The 20,071-nt window shown below is 32.0% G+C and overlaps 7 protein-coding genes across 7 annotated transcripts; 4 read left to right on the forward strand and 3 right to left on the reverse strand.

Annotated features, from left to right (window-relative positions):
- Nucleotides 1-242: 242 nt before the first annotated feature.
- RIP1 (ubiquinol--cytochrome-c reductase catalytic subunit RIP1) lies at nt 243-842 on the reverse strand (the record flags this gene model as incomplete). Its single annotated transcript, XM_004180175.1, has 1 exon — nt 243-842. One exon carries the CDS (start codon nt 840-842, stop codon nt 243-245), a length of 600 nt encoding a protein of 199 aa, XP_004180223.1.
- A 652-nt stretch (nt 843-1,494) lies between these two features.
- Nucleotides 1,495-5,238, forward strand: MLO127 (Mlo127p; the record flags this gene model as incomplete). The annotated part of the gene is made up of 1 exon (XM_004180176.1): nt 1,495-5,238. One exon carries the CDS (start codon nt 1,495-1,497, stop codon nt 5,236-5,238), a length of 3,744 nt encoding a protein of 1,247 aa, XP_004180224.1.
- A 179-nt stretch (nt 5,239-5,417) lies between these two features.
- SNU13 (RNA binding protein SNU13) lies at nt 5,418-5,801 on the reverse strand (the record flags this gene model as incomplete). Its single annotated transcript, XM_004180177.1, has 1 exon — nt 5,418-5,801. One exon carries the CDS (start codon nt 5,799-5,801, stop codon nt 5,418-5,420), a length of 384 nt encoding a protein of 127 aa, XP_004180225.1.
- A 655-nt stretch (nt 5,802-6,456) lies between these two features.
- TBLA0D02000 (uncharacterized protein) lies at nt 6,457-9,555 on the forward strand (the record flags this gene model as incomplete). Its single annotated transcript, XM_004180178.1, has 1 exon — nt 6,457-9,555. One exon carries the CDS (start codon nt 6,457-6,459, stop codon nt 9,553-9,555), a length of 3,099 nt encoding a protein of 1,032 aa, XP_004180226.1.
- Nucleotides 9,556-9,699: 144 nt separating this feature from the next.
- On the reverse strand, nt 9,700-10,626 carry ERG25 (methylsterol monooxygenase; the record flags this gene model as incomplete). Its single annotated transcript, XM_004180179.1, has 1 exon — nt 9,700-10,626. The coding sequence occupies one exon, from the start codon at nt 10,624-10,626 to the stop codon at nt 9,700-9,702; it is 927 nt and encodes a 308-aa protein (XP_004180227.1).
- A 5,444-nt stretch (nt 10,627-16,070) lies between these two features.
- Nucleotides 16,071-18,002, forward strand: DCR2 (phosphoprotein phosphatase; the record flags this gene model as incomplete). Its single annotated transcript, XM_004180180.1, has 1 exon — nt 16,071-18,002. One exon carries the CDS (start codon nt 16,071-16,073, stop codon nt 18,000-18,002), a length of 1,932 nt encoding a protein of 643 aa, XP_004180228.1.
- A 120-nt stretch (nt 18,003-18,122) lies between these two features.
- LST7 (Lst7p) lies at nt 18,123-18,878 on the forward strand (the record flags this gene model as incomplete). The annotated part of the gene is made up of 1 exon (XM_004180181.1): nt 18,123-18,878. One exon carries the CDS (start codon nt 18,123-18,125, stop codon nt 18,876-18,878), a length of 756 nt encoding a protein of 251 aa, XP_004180229.1.
- Between the last annotated feature and the right edge of the window lie 1,193 nt (nt 18,879-20,071).

Raw genomic sequence — 20,071 nt, forward strand, 5'->3', positions numbered from 1 at the left:
TAGATTGATAGATTTGAATATATATGTTGATGTAAAAGTAAGTATGGACAATGAAACGTAATTAATAAATATCACTCTCTAAACTGCCATTCAAAACACACTCTCTCATTAATCATCTCGGAACTAATAAACTTACTTTCCAATGATAAAATTTAGTTCCGAGATGAGAGTATGACGTGAAAAGCAGTATTGGGGGTGGTTTCTTTTGGAATATATACAAATGATAAGGGGAGGTATTGTGCTTAACCTACAATCAATGTATCATCTTGGAATTCATACGTTGGAATTTCCAAGTTTAGAGGAGCTGGACCCTTTCTGATTCTACCGGAGATATCATAATGTGACCCATGGCAAGGACAGAACCAACCACCAAAATCACCAGCTTCACCGATTGGAACACAACCTAAATGAGTACAGACACCTAACATGACTAACCAGCTTGGGTTTTTAACTCTATCAGCATCAGCTTGAGGATCCTTCAATGAAGTAATATCCACTTGGTTAGCTTCTTCTATCTCGTGAGCAGTTCTATGTCTAATGAAAACTGGTTTACCTTGCCATTTCACCACAGCATTCTTACCTTCTGGAATGGAAGCTAAGTTGACTTCAACTTTAGCCATAGCCAGGACATCGGCACTGGCAGACATAGAGCCTAGGAAAGTTTCCACAGTTGACTTACCACCAGCTGCAGATAACATACCTAGGGAACCAATCATGAAATATGCGTAAGATCTACCTTTGTCAGTAGATTTATCTTTTTTAACTGCATCACCAAAATCAGGTGTCTTGTAAGTAGATATTTGAGCTTTGTTGGTAGAAGATAAGCATCTTTTATTTATCATTAAGTTACTGTGATATTTGCTTGCCAAAAGTGAAGCAGAAGTCTTTGCAACAATAGTGTTTGGGTTTTTCAATAGAGTAGATCTTAAAGCTAACATTTTTATATGTACTTTGTTATTATCTCTAGTAGGGCTGAATTGTACTATCTATCTATTGTCTGTTTATTATAGATAAAGGTCGAATAATACGATATGTAAGACACTATATCGAATCGTAATTTCTGCGTTTCTTGTTTAATATAGGGTATATACTAATAGTTACTTGTGTTGTTATGAATCAAGAACTATTAAATATGTAAAATAATAAATATTTGATAATTTGCGGGTATCAGACCTCTGTATATTTTGGCTGTTGTTCGAGCAGTCCCTAATATGCGAGCCAGGAAATATCGACTCACCCCCAAAATATCTGTGAGTTTCGGTACTATATAAAACTTTTTCACAGTTCAACTCCGATGGGGCCGGTGGGGTTAGAATTTTAGGGTTACAGGGTTGAATGTTTGTATTTAGGGTTTTGTGAATCACGTGTATATAGACATTGTGGCGCTACCAAAAGATAGCCATAATAAAAGATCGTCAAAACTATTATATATTAATATTAAGTACTTGTCACAAGATCTGCAAAAGATTTGAAGGATGTATCATACCAATACAGATGGCTAATTCAACATATGCTAGCTCAGATTCAGAGGAAGAAATTCATACCAAGGCTCAGCAAAGGCTTGATAGCTATTCAGATGTAGTTATCAGTCAAGTGAATGAAGATTATTCATATACATACGATGGTCTTTTGCATAATGATATTATTTCTTTAAATGATGGAACTGTCATTAGAATCGATATAGATATTCTAATTGGTGTGCCGGGTCATACTTTGGGTGCATTACATTATTGGGATCCTTTTACTAACAGAGACTATTTGTTTGTTATCAGAAATGATGGAAAGCTATTTAATTTTATTAATAATGTTCAATATGACGAAAATGAATTACCCTCCAACATTCTTTCTGAACGGAGGAATTCTAATTCTAGATGGATCTGCTTGGAGACACGTATTTTATTTTCTAATGACAGTAGTAAGGATAGTACTACTCCGACGGAAGCAAAGCTAATTATTGATGAGAATTATTTTTTATTATTCTGTTGTTGTTATCCCAAGGAACTCTTTGTTATTAAATTAAGAAGATCCTCGATAGATGGCCAGCAATTGCTGTCATTTGAAACAATTAATAATGATGGGTTAAATAAAGAGTGCATCTATTTACCAATATCAATAGATTATATTTATTATGATATTTCATATCATGAAGAATACGCTACTGGAAATGAATTTTTATTTGTTTCGGCACTGGTGAATGATTATCTTTCAAATACTTTCCATTTATATGTCTACCAATATTTCCCAAAGACCAGCGCAAAACGGTCTAAAACTGTTAAAGATGGTTTGCATTTCAAATTGCTAATTGACAAGATAATCGATACTGACTCAACTTCACTCACCCTCAAAGCGGTTTATAATGTAGGGATAATAATATTTACCGAATTAGAAATCATAGTAGTGCCAATTGATAGTATTAATTCTTCGCTTGTTATTAATAATTTCCGATTTAATTCTGCATCTAACTCCAAGGACAATGTCTACAAGAAAATTCTTTCCAAGAAACTTCCACAGAAATTTTTTAAGGATGTTATTGTATCACCAATTAAAAATAATGGTTCGTTACAATTCACTCTAATTTTAAAAAACTCATTTAGATATATTACTATACATTTAAATTTAATCTTTAACGACATAGAAAATGGATTAGCTCACTACGAAGATTTTATTGTTGATGATATAAAACAATTTCAAACTAATACAGACGATTATGTAATAACAAACGTTTATTATTCCACTGCTTTGACTACTAAATTTTTTGTTATAACTTTTACCAATGGCCTTCTGTATACCAATATTGTACCAATACCAATTTCTAATTTCCATTTTATCCCCTCGCAAATTTGTAGGCTAAAGAATAAAATAAAATTAGATTCTCTAGTTATTGAAAATCCTGTCATTAAATATGAATTTGCAGATAATTTTAATAAATTAATTTCCATTGATGTTGTAAGAGATGAATCTTCAATCATGACTATTAATTATTTTGCATTAGAAAATATTTTTAATGAGGGAAGCTATCGATCCCTTACTCAAAACTGCAACACGAAAATTAAAAATATTTGGAACACAGATAATGGTATATTTTATATAGATGATTTAAACATTCTATCTAAATTGAATGATCCAGATTTTGAAGCAATTGAATACGATATTCAATTTATACCGAAGAACTCAGACATTATTAAAGATTTTGATCCAGATAATGTTATTGCTATCTCAAACATTCAAATTACACATTCTTCTTCGAATGAGCAGCTAGAGAGATTTTCTAATGATTTTGTTTTTATAGACTCCAATGGTGTAATTAGAAGCTCAAATTCAAAAAAGATTTTTGTTAAGCCAATACGGTTACAAAATTTCAATAAACTATCAAAATTTGTGATATCCTCCATCTATTTCCAAGAAAAAGACTCCTTACAAACTGTAATATTAAATGATGATAATCAGTTGTTAATATTAGAAAATTATGCTACCGGGATAAATAATAAAAGAATCATCTCTCTTGAATCAATTCTTGACAACTCTGTTTGCCATGAAATATTAATTACCCAACATAATCATTTGTTTTTATCTGATATTAGTGGTTATCTTTATGATATTGATATTGTAAACAATAAATTGATTAATAAGGTTAAAATCTCAGACAATAGATTAAATTTTGAAATTCTTTCAATGGAAAAACATTATACTTTAGTTTATTCCGTTGATTGTCTGTTCATTATAATGTTTAACTCTAAGTTTAAGAAATATCACATTAATAGAATTGATATTGATTTATCATTGAAACGAATATCTGTATTAAATGAAAATAATATAATTTTTTTAACAAAAGACAACAAAATCTTACAAAGCAGCTTTGCTGACAACTCAGTCTCATGTTTCAAGCCTTCATCATTAATTACAAAGGCAGTTACTTTTAAAAATATATCTCATTTATGTCTGTTTAAAACAAATATTTCTCAGCAATATATTATTTCTAGTTCATTAAAATCCAATGAATCAATTAATAGTTTTAATATAGACTCATCTGGAGCAAACTCTACTGATTCAATATTACAAATACATGATATAATAAATAAAGGTGAAGTGGCCTACACTTTTAATCTTTCGGAAATGTTCCCAAATTCATTTGTTACTTCTATTATTAGTTTACCATATAAATTAAGAAGTGTTAACACTTTACCTTATTCTGCATATATTAAATCTCAAAATTATGCCAAAAATTTAACCTTTAAGAAATGTTTTCTAGTATCTTTGGACTATGAAAATCATCATATTTCTTCAACATCTACAGAAAGTACTACTGCATTATTAAAAAATCTTTTATTGTTTTCAATAGATCCCTCCAATGGCTCTTTGGAATTGCAAGGTTCTTTTAGTTTGGGGACAAATATTATAAAACTCATACCTTATAAAAACGAAGCAGTTATAGTATTTGGTGATTGCGTGAATATTATATCTATCGATTATTCAATTCAAGAAAATATTTTCAATATCAATGTAGAATCTAACAATCTTTATTTCCCTTACAAATTGCAGGGATGTGAATCAATTGAAGATCATTCTAATAATGGCCAATTGTTAGCATCTCTTCGTGTAGCACATAAGCTTATTCCAGAACACACAAGAATAAATAGAATGATTTGTTTGACTAAAGATTATAATTTAAAAGAAGTATTAATTATTACGAATTTGAAGGCAACAAAATCAGAAAAGAAATATTTAATCGTTCCTAATATTTCTTCTGAGTCATTAGAAATAATAAATACTTGGAAAACACCAATGAAAGGTAAATTACTAAGTTCAATATCTTATAAGAATATTATGGTTCTAAATATAGCATGGTATGCACTATGTTCGGTAACTGAAGTTTATTTAAGAAAGGTAAAATTGGACATGATTCATGGCGGTGAACATTTAATCTCAGAATATAAAATTACTTTACCCAATCAAATTATTAGTATTCGTTCAATAGATCTATCTGAGGAAGGGAAATTTGATGTTAATCATTACAGGGGACTGTTTGCTATCAATACAGTAGGAGGAGGACAGTTTATAGTAACCTTTTTACCTAACGGAGGGGATACCTATCTCAATGAATCATTTATAAATCGTCTATCTGACTATTGTGTTGATAAAATAGAGGAAGAAGCTAATTTGGGATATGAATTACCTATTGATGAACAGATATTTTTTGTAGAAAACAAGAATAGAAGAGGATGGAAAATTTTGAAATAGACTATATGGAAAACTACATAATTAGTCATGACAAATTTCTAATACGGTTATTCTATTTACGATATTATAGTATTAAATCGATTTGAATTGGTTTATGAATTAATAAATATGAAAATAAATAAAACTATAAATCATATGAATGGAAATATATAAAGTAATAATATACAAACGATTCCAGCTTAAATCAATAAAGTTTCAATCTTGTCCTTAACGGCGTAGATTTGGTTTTTGATAGCGGAAGCATCGTTAGTGGTGATAGAAGCAGCAATAACAGGTCTAGAAACACCGCAAGCTCTACCTAAAGCAACTCTGGATGGAACGAAGACGTAAGCAACATTTTTATCTTCACATAATAATGGTAAATGCAATAAGATTTCGATTGGTTCACAATCAGCAGCCATGATGATGAATTCAGAGATACCACGATTCAAAGTCTTGGTAGCTTCATTAGCACCTTTTTTCAATTGTCTTAGATTGGCAGCTTGTTGAACAACATCCAAGATTTGTTGGGTTAAAGTACCATCAGCTAATGGGAAGGCTTTTGGGTTTGGAGTGGTAGACATTTTAATAACAATTACTTTTTGGAGAGTGGTTTGATAATTTCAAGTTCCTTGCAAAAGAAGCTCGCCTGAATGGTTTGGTGTGGATATTGAGATAAGATAAAATATATTTTCAATTCTACTAAAAAAGTTAGCAAAATATGTCCTCCATATATATTCCTACAGATGAGATGATGAGCTAAAAAAATTTTCAAAGCTGAACGGAAATCTGAAAATTGAAGAAAAAAAGAAAATCTATTCGGACGGAAAAAAAATGATAAAGGCTGTCCCATTACCCGCACACAAACTATCTCCGGATAAATAGGCTATCTATTCACCGATTAAGTATACGGAATGATAACTATAATGATATTATTAACGTCATTGTTGATCAAAAATCGTTCTTAATTTAAGCCCTGATTCTGAAACATTCTTAGTTTAAATTTTTAGGTGTATTTTTTTATTACTTTATTAGTATTTCTGTCATGTACAATGGAGTATTCTGTTATGTTTAACCCTTTTCTCAAATCTTACTGGTTTAGGATGTTGACTTTCCGAAACAACTTTTGAGAATTAATTCGCTATAAAAAAAATGAATTTGATAATAACAATCGAAATGTAACTTACATTATTTACCAATCAATAGCCTACCTTAAGCAGGCCATATTCTTTGATCGATATGGACATTTCTTTTTTAATCTTCGATCCCAATAAGAAACCAGATAATTCTCAACTGCCTACTTCTCGAGAAAATAAGATTCAGTCTGACCAAAATAGAGACCCTTCTGTCACTAACAATTCAAATTCAGTAGAGCCTGATGATCAAAATCAAAGCTTAAATCAGAATATTATAAGCGGAGATTCTACTCCAAAACAACCACATACACCAGCTAATTCAACACAAAGTTCTAAAGTAATATCCCAACAATTACCGTGGGATCCAAAATTCTGTAGAACAATTGACTTTCAAGCTAGTCAAACAGGTTTTGATGATCAACTGCAAGATTATGACCAAATATTAGGTCCTTCTGATTTTTTTCTGCCTTCCAAGAGAGAGAAGCGTGTCAAAAAATATCTTCTGGGAAAGTTTCATACCGTTTCGGAATTAACGGGTTACTTGAAGGATAAATTTAATCAAAAAGTATTACAATTAAATATAATTGCTACTATACCGTTCAATGATTTCAATCTTGGTTTTAATCCTTCGGTTCAAGAAATTTTGAATACATTTTCCTTTCTTTTTGATCAAATTGAAACACATTTAAAAATTAAATTAATTTCTAATGAATTTAAAGATAATTTAGATAAAGAAAATTCTAAATATATTTCAGTTTTAAAGTTTTGTAAAGATGATATTCAAATATCAGATGGTTATAATAACAATCATATCGTAAAAAAGCCGAAATTAAATGGCATGGATAATTATTCCACATCTCAGCATATTGGCACTACTGCTGAAACTTCAGGAAATCCCATTCGATTTGATTGCAAATCGAATTTCATATTAGAATCTAATACTGATTTTGGATTCATTCAACTTACAATGAAACATGATGAACATATTCCTTATCATCCACTAAATATACCTGAAGGATTAAATAGTTTTATACGAAGTCATTATTTGTTACTTCGAAGTGAACTAATCAATAATTTAAAAAAAAATAACGAATATAATCGATTTATAACTACTTATAAAGAGCGAGCACGTTCATATATTGAAAATGTATGGGCTGATGAAACTGCTTCTACTTGGCGTCGTCATAAAGTTGCATTTCTTAGTGCTATAGATTTGATAAGCACATCCAAATGGAGTAATTATATTCAAAGAATAACACTTCCTTCTTCATTAATTAATAACTCTTCGTATGTTTCATTTGAATTTAAATATCCAGGGTTTGATAAGATATTTTTTGGATCTGCAGCGTTAACTAGTGTCCAGAATATTAGTAAAACTTTTAATAACTGTCATATTGTAGTTGGAGATTATAAGGGCCGCGAATTTCCTATTGCAGTTTTATTTCTTGCCATTGAAGATACCTCACAATGTATCATTGAAAGTTTTTTAGAGGTTCTTAAAGTGAAAGGTTATACTTTTAACTATATCACTACTGATCTGCAACTAATACATCGTAATGCAATTGATAAAATATTTGGTTCTAATACTGCTCAACTTTGTTTATGGAATGTGTTAAAGACTATTCGTGAAGTACCAAGTTGGGATGAATACAAAGTTTTACTTCAAGAAAAGAAAGCCACTAATTATTTACGAAGATATCCATTTTATTCTCAAAATTATGATAAATGTATTGTACCATATTTGAATAGTTTTATGTGTCCATCAGTAGAAGAAATTGAAATTGTTCAAAATTTAATGAGACAAGTTTCAAAAATACATAAATATTTTTTTAATGAAATAAATTTTGAAAATGAAAAAATATATTTAAAATTTGTTGAAGATGTATTTAACGAGTTAATCCTTAAAAGGAAACAAATCAAATATTTTTTTTATTTATGGTCTACATTCATTCAACCGTCAAGATTTAAGTTATGGGTGAAGATGTCACATGAAAATATTTTCCCTCTACGGAATACTAATTTAATAATTGATTTATTTTTTCATAAATTAGAACATATTTATCCTAAGAGGCCAAGTTCTGTTCGAATTGATACTGTAATTTATGTTATGATTGAAACATTAATTGATAAATATATTCCAAAGATTAAACTATATTCCACTGTAACAAATTTACATATCAAAGAGATGACTAATCTAATTAATAAATTTAAAATTCAAATATATGATAAAATTAATAATATTTCTACTAAAATTAACTCCACTATTAAAAAAAATAATTTGAAAACTACTGATAAGAATAAATGGAATCAAAGCGTATTATATGCAAAACCTAGTCTTGAAGATTTAGGTATAAGTGAAGAAAGTGAAAATACTAATCAACACGTAGAGATTGTAATTGATATAAATTCAAGTAGTCAACGATTTTCTGAATTATCAATGAATTCTGAAGAATATGGTGATGCATTTGATATTGAAGAGATGCGGTTCTCAAAAGATCTTGAATTATATAATAAATTGATTGAAACCAAAGATGAACTTTTTAATGAAGTGACAAGAGATTTTACAAATCTTTGCTGCTCATGTAATCGACAACAAGATAATATCTACTTGTTATGTATCCATTTAGTGTATGATTTCTTACGGAAATATAATTGGAAATATTGGGACAAGCTAGTAACGGAGACCTATTATTGTTATACTTTCCCTGTAGTTCGAAATCGATTTATGGAATGTGATGGGAATGGCTTTAGCAAGAATATTGTTGAAACGGAAAAGGAAATAAAACCGGAAGTGGAAGCCGATATTATATCGGAAAAGGAAATGATAACGGAAGAAAAAATGAAAACGGAAACAAAAGCGGCTAATGAAAAATATGTAGAAACCCTTCCTGAACAAAGGGAAACAAATAGGGAAAATAAGACTGGTATTGATCAAATCAGAATAGAAAATGAACAAATGATTCGTATCTTTAATGAATTATCTAAGCTTTCTAATGAAATCCGAAATTCGTTCCTTACGTTTATACAAGAAGATTTCAATTACAATTCTATTAAAGTATCGAAATATTATATGATCTTAAAAAAATTAATTCAAGAGATCGAAGCAGGTAAATTTAAAGTTACTATGGATAGACCTGATTGGATTCCCCTTGAATTTTGGAATACGAGCGTTGAGATTATAAAAAGTTACGAGAATATTTAACTTTATGAAACGTTATAACAATAATAATTGTAGTATTAATAATAATAGTAATAATAAAGATAATATATAATTTTTAAAATGTATAAATGAGCTATGATAAAATAGCTTAATAATAATATAATATAACAAAAAATATAAAGTCAATCAATTCATTTTTTTCACATCTCTTTGAGCACGTAATTTCATCTTTTCTTCTCTCTTAGATTTGGCTTCTGGACCAGCTTCAGTGTCCAAACAATAATCCCACCATCTGAAAGAAGAAGCATAATTACCAATGAAATAATGATGATGTAAATCATGGTGTTCGGCACCAGCCCAGAATGGTAAGAATTTATTTAAACTCCAAGGAAAGTCATAACCGGAGTGAGAATCCACAGCTTGGAATAATCTAAGAGTGATCCAAAGACATAAAGTAAATAAATGTAAATCACCTGTGTAAAGAACATAAAAGATTGGCATCCCAACGGTACCGAACCCTAAACTTAATGTTTCAGCTGGATGAGCATACTCTGCAGATAATCCAAATGGAGCCGCATAACGGTGGTGTTGCTTGTGAATGTATTTGTAAAAGACGCCATAATGGAAAAGACGATGAGCCCAATAATGCCACACATCTTCAAGGACAAAGAAAAGGGCAATTTCTGGAACCATTTTTTTCCAAGATGGGAATGGAGCAGTCACTTTAATACCTAGAGTTTCACACAATGGATGGAAAGTCCAAATAGGAATGGCTTCAACAAGAAAATGTGATAATAAGACCGATTTGAAACAATACCATTGTTCTTTTATAGTTGGAATCTTTGTAGGTTGTAATTTCCAACGGCGGAAATAAGGGATTTGGTCTATAATGAACCAAGGGAGCGATCTGGAGAAATAGACAAACTCATGCAACAGGAAGAACATGAGACCAGTGGCCAAGATATCATTTGACATATAAATATACCATGAAGCCCAATATTTTTCTATTAATGTTAATTGTGGTTGGTATAGGGATACATTTTTCAACGTTGCGGAGAAAGTATCGGCGTGAACTAGAGATACTAGTGACACATTAGCGAATACTGTGGACATTTCGACGAATGGTTCTTTCTTATTGGATTTAACGAAGGAGATGATGTTGATGAAAAAATATCAAGAGCTTAAGCTTATATACAGATCGAGGGTTGCTTACGCGAGCGCGATGGGGTACGAGGCGCGTGCGGCGTTTGTGGCGCCTCGAGCGGTGGCCATTAATAATCGTCGTATAGCTCTCGTATAGCTCTCGTATAAGTTGTCGGAAATTCCGGGATAGAATGTGAACGAGATGATCAAATGAGAAAATCCAACAAACGAGAAATTTTGATGAGAAAAAAACGAGAGGGTTGTGATAGGGTTGTGATAGGGATAAAATAGGGTTGATAGGGTAAAGAGGGGACTATTAGTGGGATATAATAGGGTAATGTGATTATACTTGCATATCCTAGATGATCCAAGATAAAAAGTTAATATGTATACGAGTGTACAACTATTAATGATTGAATTTATCGTAACGTCATAATTAGGATTACTGAGTGGTTACAATTTTTTTTATTTCTGGAAACAATTGAGGATTAGTCGGTTACTCAATTCTTGATAAGAATCAGAATTATCTTGGAGAGCATGTTGTCAGAACGTAAATTAACGGTCGTTACATACAAATTTTTATCTGTTTCTTTTAATTTTTTTTTATCGGAACAATGTTTCTGTGTGTACTGAGTAATGCTTTGATTAACAGATTTTGAATGGTTTTTAGAACACTGTTTTAAAAGAAAGAACAAAAACTGTTTCACAGTTTTATGGGTCATAATGTATTTATGTTTAGCTCAACATTGAAGCGTTAGAAGTTCAGGTGAAAACTAATTAGCTTGAATCACTAAGCCATTTTAAAGAATGAAAAAGAAACCCTGCTCTATCTGTTTGTTTGTTTTTTAATTAGTGTAATACACATTCAGAATTTACATTTGAAGAATATCCAGATTATTAATACAAAAGAGAAAAATTACTCACAACACAAGATATGATCTATAGTTGTACCATGCTCTGAGTCACGGTATGCTGATTAGCAGAAATTTTAGTTTGATCAATCTACAAGTATTTCTATTTTACAAGATGTCACCTTGCAAGTTTCAAAAGCTTTTCTCCTTTAATTTTTTTTGTACTATTCTAATCCTTTTTACCATATTATGTATTGTATATTTGTAATTTGTATACTTTTACGTAAATGGTTCTACGAACGTTTTTTTTTCCATATTTACTAGAGACTGTACGTTTAGCCCACGCTGCTTTGCCTTCGTCAAATGTAATTCGTTTTTTTTTACAATTATTTTCTTATTTCCTGCAATGTTTCCTTAAGTGGAGTCCGTATCGCTGCTATAGTATCTATATTCTATTCTTATGGTTGAGTACTATATTTTGGTCTATTAGGAGTTGTTTTTAAATTTATCTGGATTACCATCTTTGTTTTAAAAAACGTCATACTTGATGAGTATCCCTTTTAATATATCAGTATGGAACGTCTTAGCTAAACTTGAATGAGGACTATCTATACAATATATCCCACAAATATCACAAGACATTAAAGTCAACAAATTGTTGTTGAACTTACAAGAATCTATGTCAATTGTTTTAGAATTTTGTGAAAATCGTCACTTATGTTAGATACAGCTACATTATAAACTATAACAAATTGGTAAAAACTTCTTAGACAATACATAAAAAAAAATAGATAACGGTTCTTGTAGTAGTAATTCCTTTTGTAACAATTTCAGGTTACAATAAATTACGATATCCATTTACGAAATTATGAAAAAAGTTCATATCTAATATTGTTTCCACAACACGAATTGAAGATTGGCCGCAAATAAAGAAATTAATATTGTTACCACTGTGGCTAGTGCCTACAATGCTTCAATCGAGTCAAACATATAGCCATCTAGTTCAAAGGTCACAACACCAGTTACCTTTATCACAGGTGATACATATAAAAAAAAATAAAAATAAAAAAGAACTTCGCCAGTTCGATCATCAAGAACAAAAAGCATCATTACACTATTTTATCATGGATAACCATTTGTAAAAAATAGTTCCAAATAACAAATTGGTGTTGATCTCTGGTAAATATAAGGTTTAACAGATATACTGACATGTGAACTATTGAAGTAGAATTTTTACTCAAAAGAACGAAATTTAACCGTAGGATAAATTAATTAGAGTTTTACGGAAGCTCATTGAGAGATTTGAGTCATAAGTGATTATTGAATGAAATCAGAAGAAGATATTAAGCTTCAGAGGTTTTGATGATAACATAGCTTTGTTTCGCACCTTTCTGCCAAAAGTTTTAAATCAATATATTCATACTACTCGCTACTGTGATTATCATCAGAAAGCACACAAGAGCAAGTATAGACAACAGACACGAAATTAGATAAAGTACTTGAACTAATCGGAGGCTCTGCTTTTTAGGGGAAGAAATAAGTGTGAAATAAATACAAGCATTAGTGAAAGGTCAAAGGAAACTGTAACATATAACAGTAATGGAAAGCTTAGAGATGGTCCTAATAAGTAAGATGAAAATCTAATGACTTTCCTGGGAACTAGATTCCAGCAGGTGACCTCACTCTGAGCCAACTTTACTAGTTTATTAGTAACTGAACTAATTAAAAAATTACCACACAAAACTATTGATTATGCTAAAGAAAATATTACAATGTTGCTAAATTGTGGGGTTATGAGCAATGTAATCGGTAACCAATTGGTAAATAAGTTGAAATTAGAACCTGGAGTATTGGATACTTCAGTTGCTCTTATAGGTTATAACGAAGGAGCCATGGTAGAAAATCCTAGCATGGTACCCTTTCGAAGTTATAGGTCAAAAGCTAAACACACATGTATTAGTTTTTGGTACACTGTATGAAGATCGTTTCTTGAAAATGCCATTTGTGTATAGTCATGCTGATAATTACAGGAGACGAGAGAACATCGGAAAAGCATATATATCTATGTAACTCTAAGAGCACTATTGCTGATTCTGGTGTAGAAACACCTTATGTATAATCTAGAAGAGAGAAACAAGACAGGTTAACCATAGACTGTAAAGAAGGGATAGCAAATATGAGTGCAATCTGTTATTGGCACATTCTGATGAAAAACAGAGAAATATTCCAGCGGACCAATTATAGAAGCAGGTGCTGAGCAAACACCAATATGTAGAAACAAAGGACCACAACCGAAATAATATATAGTGGTAAAATTAAACACTACATCGAAGTAGTTACAGATAAGGTAATTCCACATATCCGTTCTCAAAGGATATCTGATGATGGTAAAAAAATTATCTAGACAATTAGGTCAATTATTGGGGGGTAGGCGTATTTATCCTACCTCATCATCTTATGGCGCACCAGTGTTAGTCATTATTAAGAAAATTGGTACAAAGAGATTATGTGTAGGTTTTAGAAAATTAACTGAAGATACTGTCAAGAGCATGTTTCTACTACCATTAGGTGACAATCTATTCGATCAATTGAAAGGTGCAAATTGGTGTTCATCGTTAGTTGTTTATTGCAGATGGCACCAAGTCCTTGTAGGGGAGGAAAATCAAGCCAAGACTATCTCTGTGACGCATCAAGGTTAGTATGGTTATTGGTTTCAGAATGACGAATGCACTTCCTATATTTAAGAAGATGATAGATTATCAGTTGAAAGATTTTTATTGGTAGATTCATCTGTGTAGTTGATTTTAATCTATTCTAAGACAAAAGAAGAGTATTAGGAGCGCGTACGTATGATGTTTGATAGATTGAATAAGTACAAATTAATTTCTGGAAGGTCCAAATGTTACTTTTTCAGAAGGGAAGTCTAATTATAGCACTGCGAGTATTTGTCTTGCGCTTCTGTTACCGGGTCTCATAACAATTCATTATTATATCTTTTTAATAAAATAATCCATCTGGAGAAATGCTACATAAATACTTGGGGTTGTTAAAAGTCAGGTCAAATCAATTTGAATAATAATATGCTTCAAGATACGTAACAAATAAAATGAAGTTTTTGGAATACTCTATTAGAATATTATATTATGTATAATAGTAGCGTGTTTCAACTAAGTGTCATAATTCAGATGACTTTGAGTGTATGAAATAATATAATTGACCAGTGTCCTGTTCATTCTCCCTGCTTGGTAATTACCGGTCGCCAACTATACTGATCTTGGTGAGTAATTTGATCATTTTCTGTAACCAGAGTCAGACTTAAAAACAAAAATTATTTAGTGGTGTTAAAATCGTAAAGCAATATTCTTCAATGTATTTTCATTGAAGTTTGTGAGTATCACACAAAATCTTTTCCTACCATCCTTTTCATTGGTAAAAGCCTGTATGCAATAAAAATATGCTGGCCAATTACGACTCTTTGAATTATGTTAGCACAGATCTTATATACTACTGTGCAGAAGAATGTTTAATTTACCCATTATAATTGACTTCTGCTAAGATTCTAACTAGTTATACATGAAATCCTCAGCACTTTCTACAAGAGCAAGTTTATTTACAGAATATGTGGTATGGTTGTTAAATTTGCCTGTAGTTATATGCTTTTCTTCTGCGTTATTGCTTTTATTTGCTTCTTGTAATCACTTATGTGTAAATTCTGTTTAATAATATGCAAATTTTCTGCTCCAAATATAAATTCATAGTTATAGAAGCTAGGCTAGCATAAATAGCTATTCTTACATTGACATATATATATATATATAGATAGAATAAGAATCTTTTTTTTTTGGCAATCCATACTTGTATCTTTATTACAAAGAGATACATGACAAATAATCAATTGTCACTGTTAAACCTAGTAATACTTTTGATTTATCAAAATTACTATCAAGGTTAGTAATATTCTTAAAAGGATGTAATTAAGTCAATATTTCTTCCTGTGAGATTCACTTGAGAAATCATTCATTTAAGTCAATAATCTGAACACTGATTGAAGGAATATCATAGCCTATTGAGTCTGAGGCCTTACTACAAGTTTGCACAATGTTATTAACAACTTGGCTTATTTAATTTTATTTAGCATATTACCATTGCAACGACCAGCTATTAAGAATGCAGAACTAAACTATATTGAGGATTTACATCTAATTACTAGAACAATTCTTGCAACACAATGAACACAGTAATAGAGTTGGTTTGAAGACTCCAGCTTTTGTCATTGCAGTTGTTTTTGTGTTCCTTTCTACTTCTTCTTTTTTACGCAGAGCAAAGTTTTTTTCTCTCTATATATATTTGCCACTGTTGCAGTAAATTGTGTATGATTTTCAAAATGGTTTTCGTGATGCTTCTCATTCACAACTCATTATATTCTCGCAGTATAGTTCATTACGTTCAGTGTACTGTTCGCCCCGTGACCCCGCGTTTCATATAAAAAAGAGTTAGGTATGAATGCCTATGGATATGCCTATCCTTATTTGTTTATACAATAATAACAATAATGCAATGAAAATGTTTAGATTTAGATTACCGTACCAAGTTTTAGTCTCTAAACGGTACTTACGAACGTTATTAAACATATTATTAATAGTTCTTGGAGTGTTAGTTGTGTATGCAACACATCAAAAGATAATATTTCGTCATGAGTTGCCTATTGAATTTACATTTGATGAAAATTACTTCCGTCATTATTACGAATCTTTCCCTGAACAGAAACAATTTGATTACTTTGCTGGTGATAATGACTATTACGACAATTATTACAAGTTGAATAATATGGTCCCACCGGGTAATGTAATATTGAATATTGGAATTCAAGATTGTACGAATGTGTTTAACTTAAATATGTTTTGTACTAACAAAGACTCTTTGGCCTCTATTCTTTCATCTGAGGACTCTTTAAATACAGTTGCCAATTACACTGCACGTACAGTTCTACGTCCCGATATAAGCGTAGATTCGAGATATTTTTCACGATACGTTTATTTCGATTCCATACCATTGGAAACACTTTTACAATTAGAAGTGCCTGAATTACAAATACCTCTATTACAAAATGCTCCTGATGAATCATCAACAATCAATTGGCTCGGTATAATCTTCCGTCACACTACTTTGCAATCTCTTCTTTCTTCGGACCAACCTCTCGCCACGCATGCATACCAACATGGTCTAATATCTAATGCAGATGTGTTATTCGGTCATGACGCAGTAGAACCTCGACCCAATTACGCTTTACAAGGGGTTATTGCTAACGGTTCCGACTCGCTCCCTGCATGGCTTTCGCTTCAGATATTCTCACCACCTCAGCGGCTATCACACCAAGACGGTCCTCGCCTGACAACTGACCCTGCAAATCATAAATTCAAAATTGTGCAATTGGCAGATCTACACTTGAGTACTGGCTATGGTGTTTGTCGAGACCCATTTCCTGCCAACCTTATAGCTGACGACGGTTCATGCCATGCAGACCCATTAACTTTACAATTTGTATCACAAGTCCTAGACGAAGAACAGCCACAATTAGTAGTATTCTCTGGTGATCAAATCATGGGTGACAGATGCAAGGCAGATTCTAAGACTGCTTTACTGAAAGCTGTGGCACCTGTGATCCAACGTGGTATCCCTTGGGCTATGATCTGGGGTAACCATGATGATGAGGGCTCTATGGACCGTATCGAGATCTCTGAGTTTGCAGCTGCTCTCCCTGGCTCACAATTTCAATTCACTCCCTTTGACACTTCTGACAACACATTTGGGGTGGGAAATTACCTCCTAAATGTATACGATACTCAAGACGTTACACAGGTTACCCCTGCATTTACCCTATACTTCCTAGACTCTCACAAGTATGCCACTACTGGCCGTTTCTCTGCTGGTTACGACTGGGTCAAACCCAAACAACTTCATTACTTCCAATACCAACACGACCAATTACCGCCTACAGAACCTCAACACATCAGCATGGCATTCCTTCATATCCCAGTACCAGAATACCGCAACTTGCAATCCAATCGTCCGGAAACTCGCGGCGAATTAAACCCCTTCGTAGGGAACCACAAAGAACCTGTGACTGCTCCTGCGCGTGATTCAGGCACTCTATCAATGCTTCAACAGCTGGGTATCTCTGTCGTATCATGTGGCCATGATCATTGTAATGATTACTGTTTAGAAGACGACTCAACAGGCAGCGATGTATGGCTATGTTATGGTGGTGCTGCAGGTGAAGGTGGTTATAGTGGTTATGGTGGAACAGAACGTAGAATACGTATCTACGAGCTCGATGCAAAGGCAGGACGTGTAGTCACTTGGAAACGCAGAAGAGGTAGCATGAACGAGGCACGTGACTACCAAGTTTTAGTTGACCGCGAAACTGAATCAGACCTGCACGTGCCCGAAGTGCCGGACTTTCCGAGGGCACCACAGGCGAGCGATATGCAGTGATGATTATATGTTTATGTATTATTTATATTAATAATGTAATATTTACAAGAATGCAAGAACAAGATTGTAGAAAAGGAAACGAAGCAAAAAAGAAAAACAATTAAGCCAAAAGCGTCTAGTATGGATATGTTCATTTCGCTGTCACATTTTTGTGATAAGCACGGACCAAGAGTGTTATTAGTCACCCAGATGAATTTCAACTCTAGTGACAATGACCCCCTGTTGTTACCTGATTACCCACTAGAATCGTATTGCGATTCATGTATATTACATTTTCCACCAGTATCTACCAAGCAAGATATACGATCCATGCGTAGTGTCTTGACGCATCACAACCATCAAATATCTTTTGTATCGACTCAATATTCTTCTATACGTTATCAATTATTATCCTCTATAATACGGAAAACTTTTTCCGAAGAAACAATGATTTACGATATGACTCCTATGATTTTCCAAGATGACATCAATAAATTAAATTTTGTTATGGGGTTCAAATTACATGATGAAAACGCAAGAGGTAATGAACGACGGTATTGTTTAACATTTTCTATCGATTCTACAGATCATTTGCAATCGATGCAATTACTCTCAGCAAACATAGATTTTATTATTAATGGCTTCCAAAAGATGATTGGTTATATTAAACAACTTAGAGATGTACAATTGAATACGTTAGCAAAACAAGGGCAATTGGATGATAATTTGACGCCAATTATAAGTACTTATTTGAGAGGGAATAAGACTAAGTCATCCAAAAATTTGACTTGTTTGACTAATGATAAGGGGATTTTTGTAAAGTTGCATAAGTGGAATACTTTTTTGTTAAGTTCTTTGTATAAGAAGTGTCATGAAAAGTACGAGCGTGACGAGTAGTATTGTGAGTGGTAGATAGTGAGTGAAAAATAATACAGCGGGCATGACGAGTTGTGTCATGAGCATTACCTTGCGAATATAAGAAATAATACTACTTCTGGCAAGTAGTTCTGCAAGTAGCGCTACGAATAGTTCAAGCAATTATGTTGCTTGAGACAATACTCGCTATATAATTGTATATTAGTCTCATCATTTGTGTAATAGAGTAGCACAGCATTGGAATTAACTTCTACCTGAGTAACTCAAAAAGTTATCACCAGATACATATAATATTGTGAAAAATACTGTGTGGCAGTGGTTACAGGGAGCTGTGTTAAAAAGTTTAAATACTTCTGGTGGTACAACACGCGTTGTGAGTAAGTACTTTTGCAAATAACTTTTTGCCGCAGGTACTGCTAACGCCATGAGTGATAATTAAGGTAGTATTAAAACTTTGTTCGTAGATAGTCACTGTGAGTAATCTCATTCATCTTGTCTTTAAACTTTCATTTTCTAAACAGTCTTGATATCAGAGGAACCTGAACGAAAAATGTGGAGATTTATTTTCTTGATAATAATTATCGACTAACCGGAACAAATGCTAAAAAACATTTCTTTTTTACCTTGTAAAATAGCAACATCAATCTTCCACCAGAATGTATGAACCTTAACCTGTTGTTATTTATTAATGTGGGTGGTATCTATTAAAGATTATCTTTAAAGTTTTCTTGTAGAGATTTATAATTTTTTACCATTTATTGTTCTTTTAATTAGAATGTTCTTGATAAAAAATATTAGAATATTTAACAATAATCCAGTACATTGTTTCAAATCTCGGACTTTTCATTTTTACATTGTGGTTCTAGGATTTTTCTTCTACTGTTTAAAAAATTTAAGGTATTCTTTCCTAAAGTTAAATTAACTGGTTAGGAGTAGAGGGGTCCCAGTAATTCATTTATCACTATAGATATTATTGCTAGATATTTATAGTCTTTATACATACAACAATAAATATACTGTCTTAGGATAAAAGATAGTATAACGTGAATATACGTGCTAATAAAAACCCCAATTAGAAAATTCATTGTCGTTAATTAAACATGAGAGATAAATAACTCTTGTGAGGTTAATTAGGTGAAAAATTTTCACTTATAGACGACGATGAATTGACTTCTCTTGTGCAAAAAATAATGTATAAATTGCCAATATGTCAG

Source organism: Henningerozyma blattae, chromosome 4 (assembly GCF_000315915.1).
Source record: "Henningerozyma blattae CBS 6284 chromosome 4, complete genome".
In the NCBI taxonomy this organism is placed as follows: Eukaryota; Fungi; Ascomycota; class Saccharomycetes; order Saccharomycetales; family Saccharomycetaceae; genus Henningerozyma; species Henningerozyma blattae.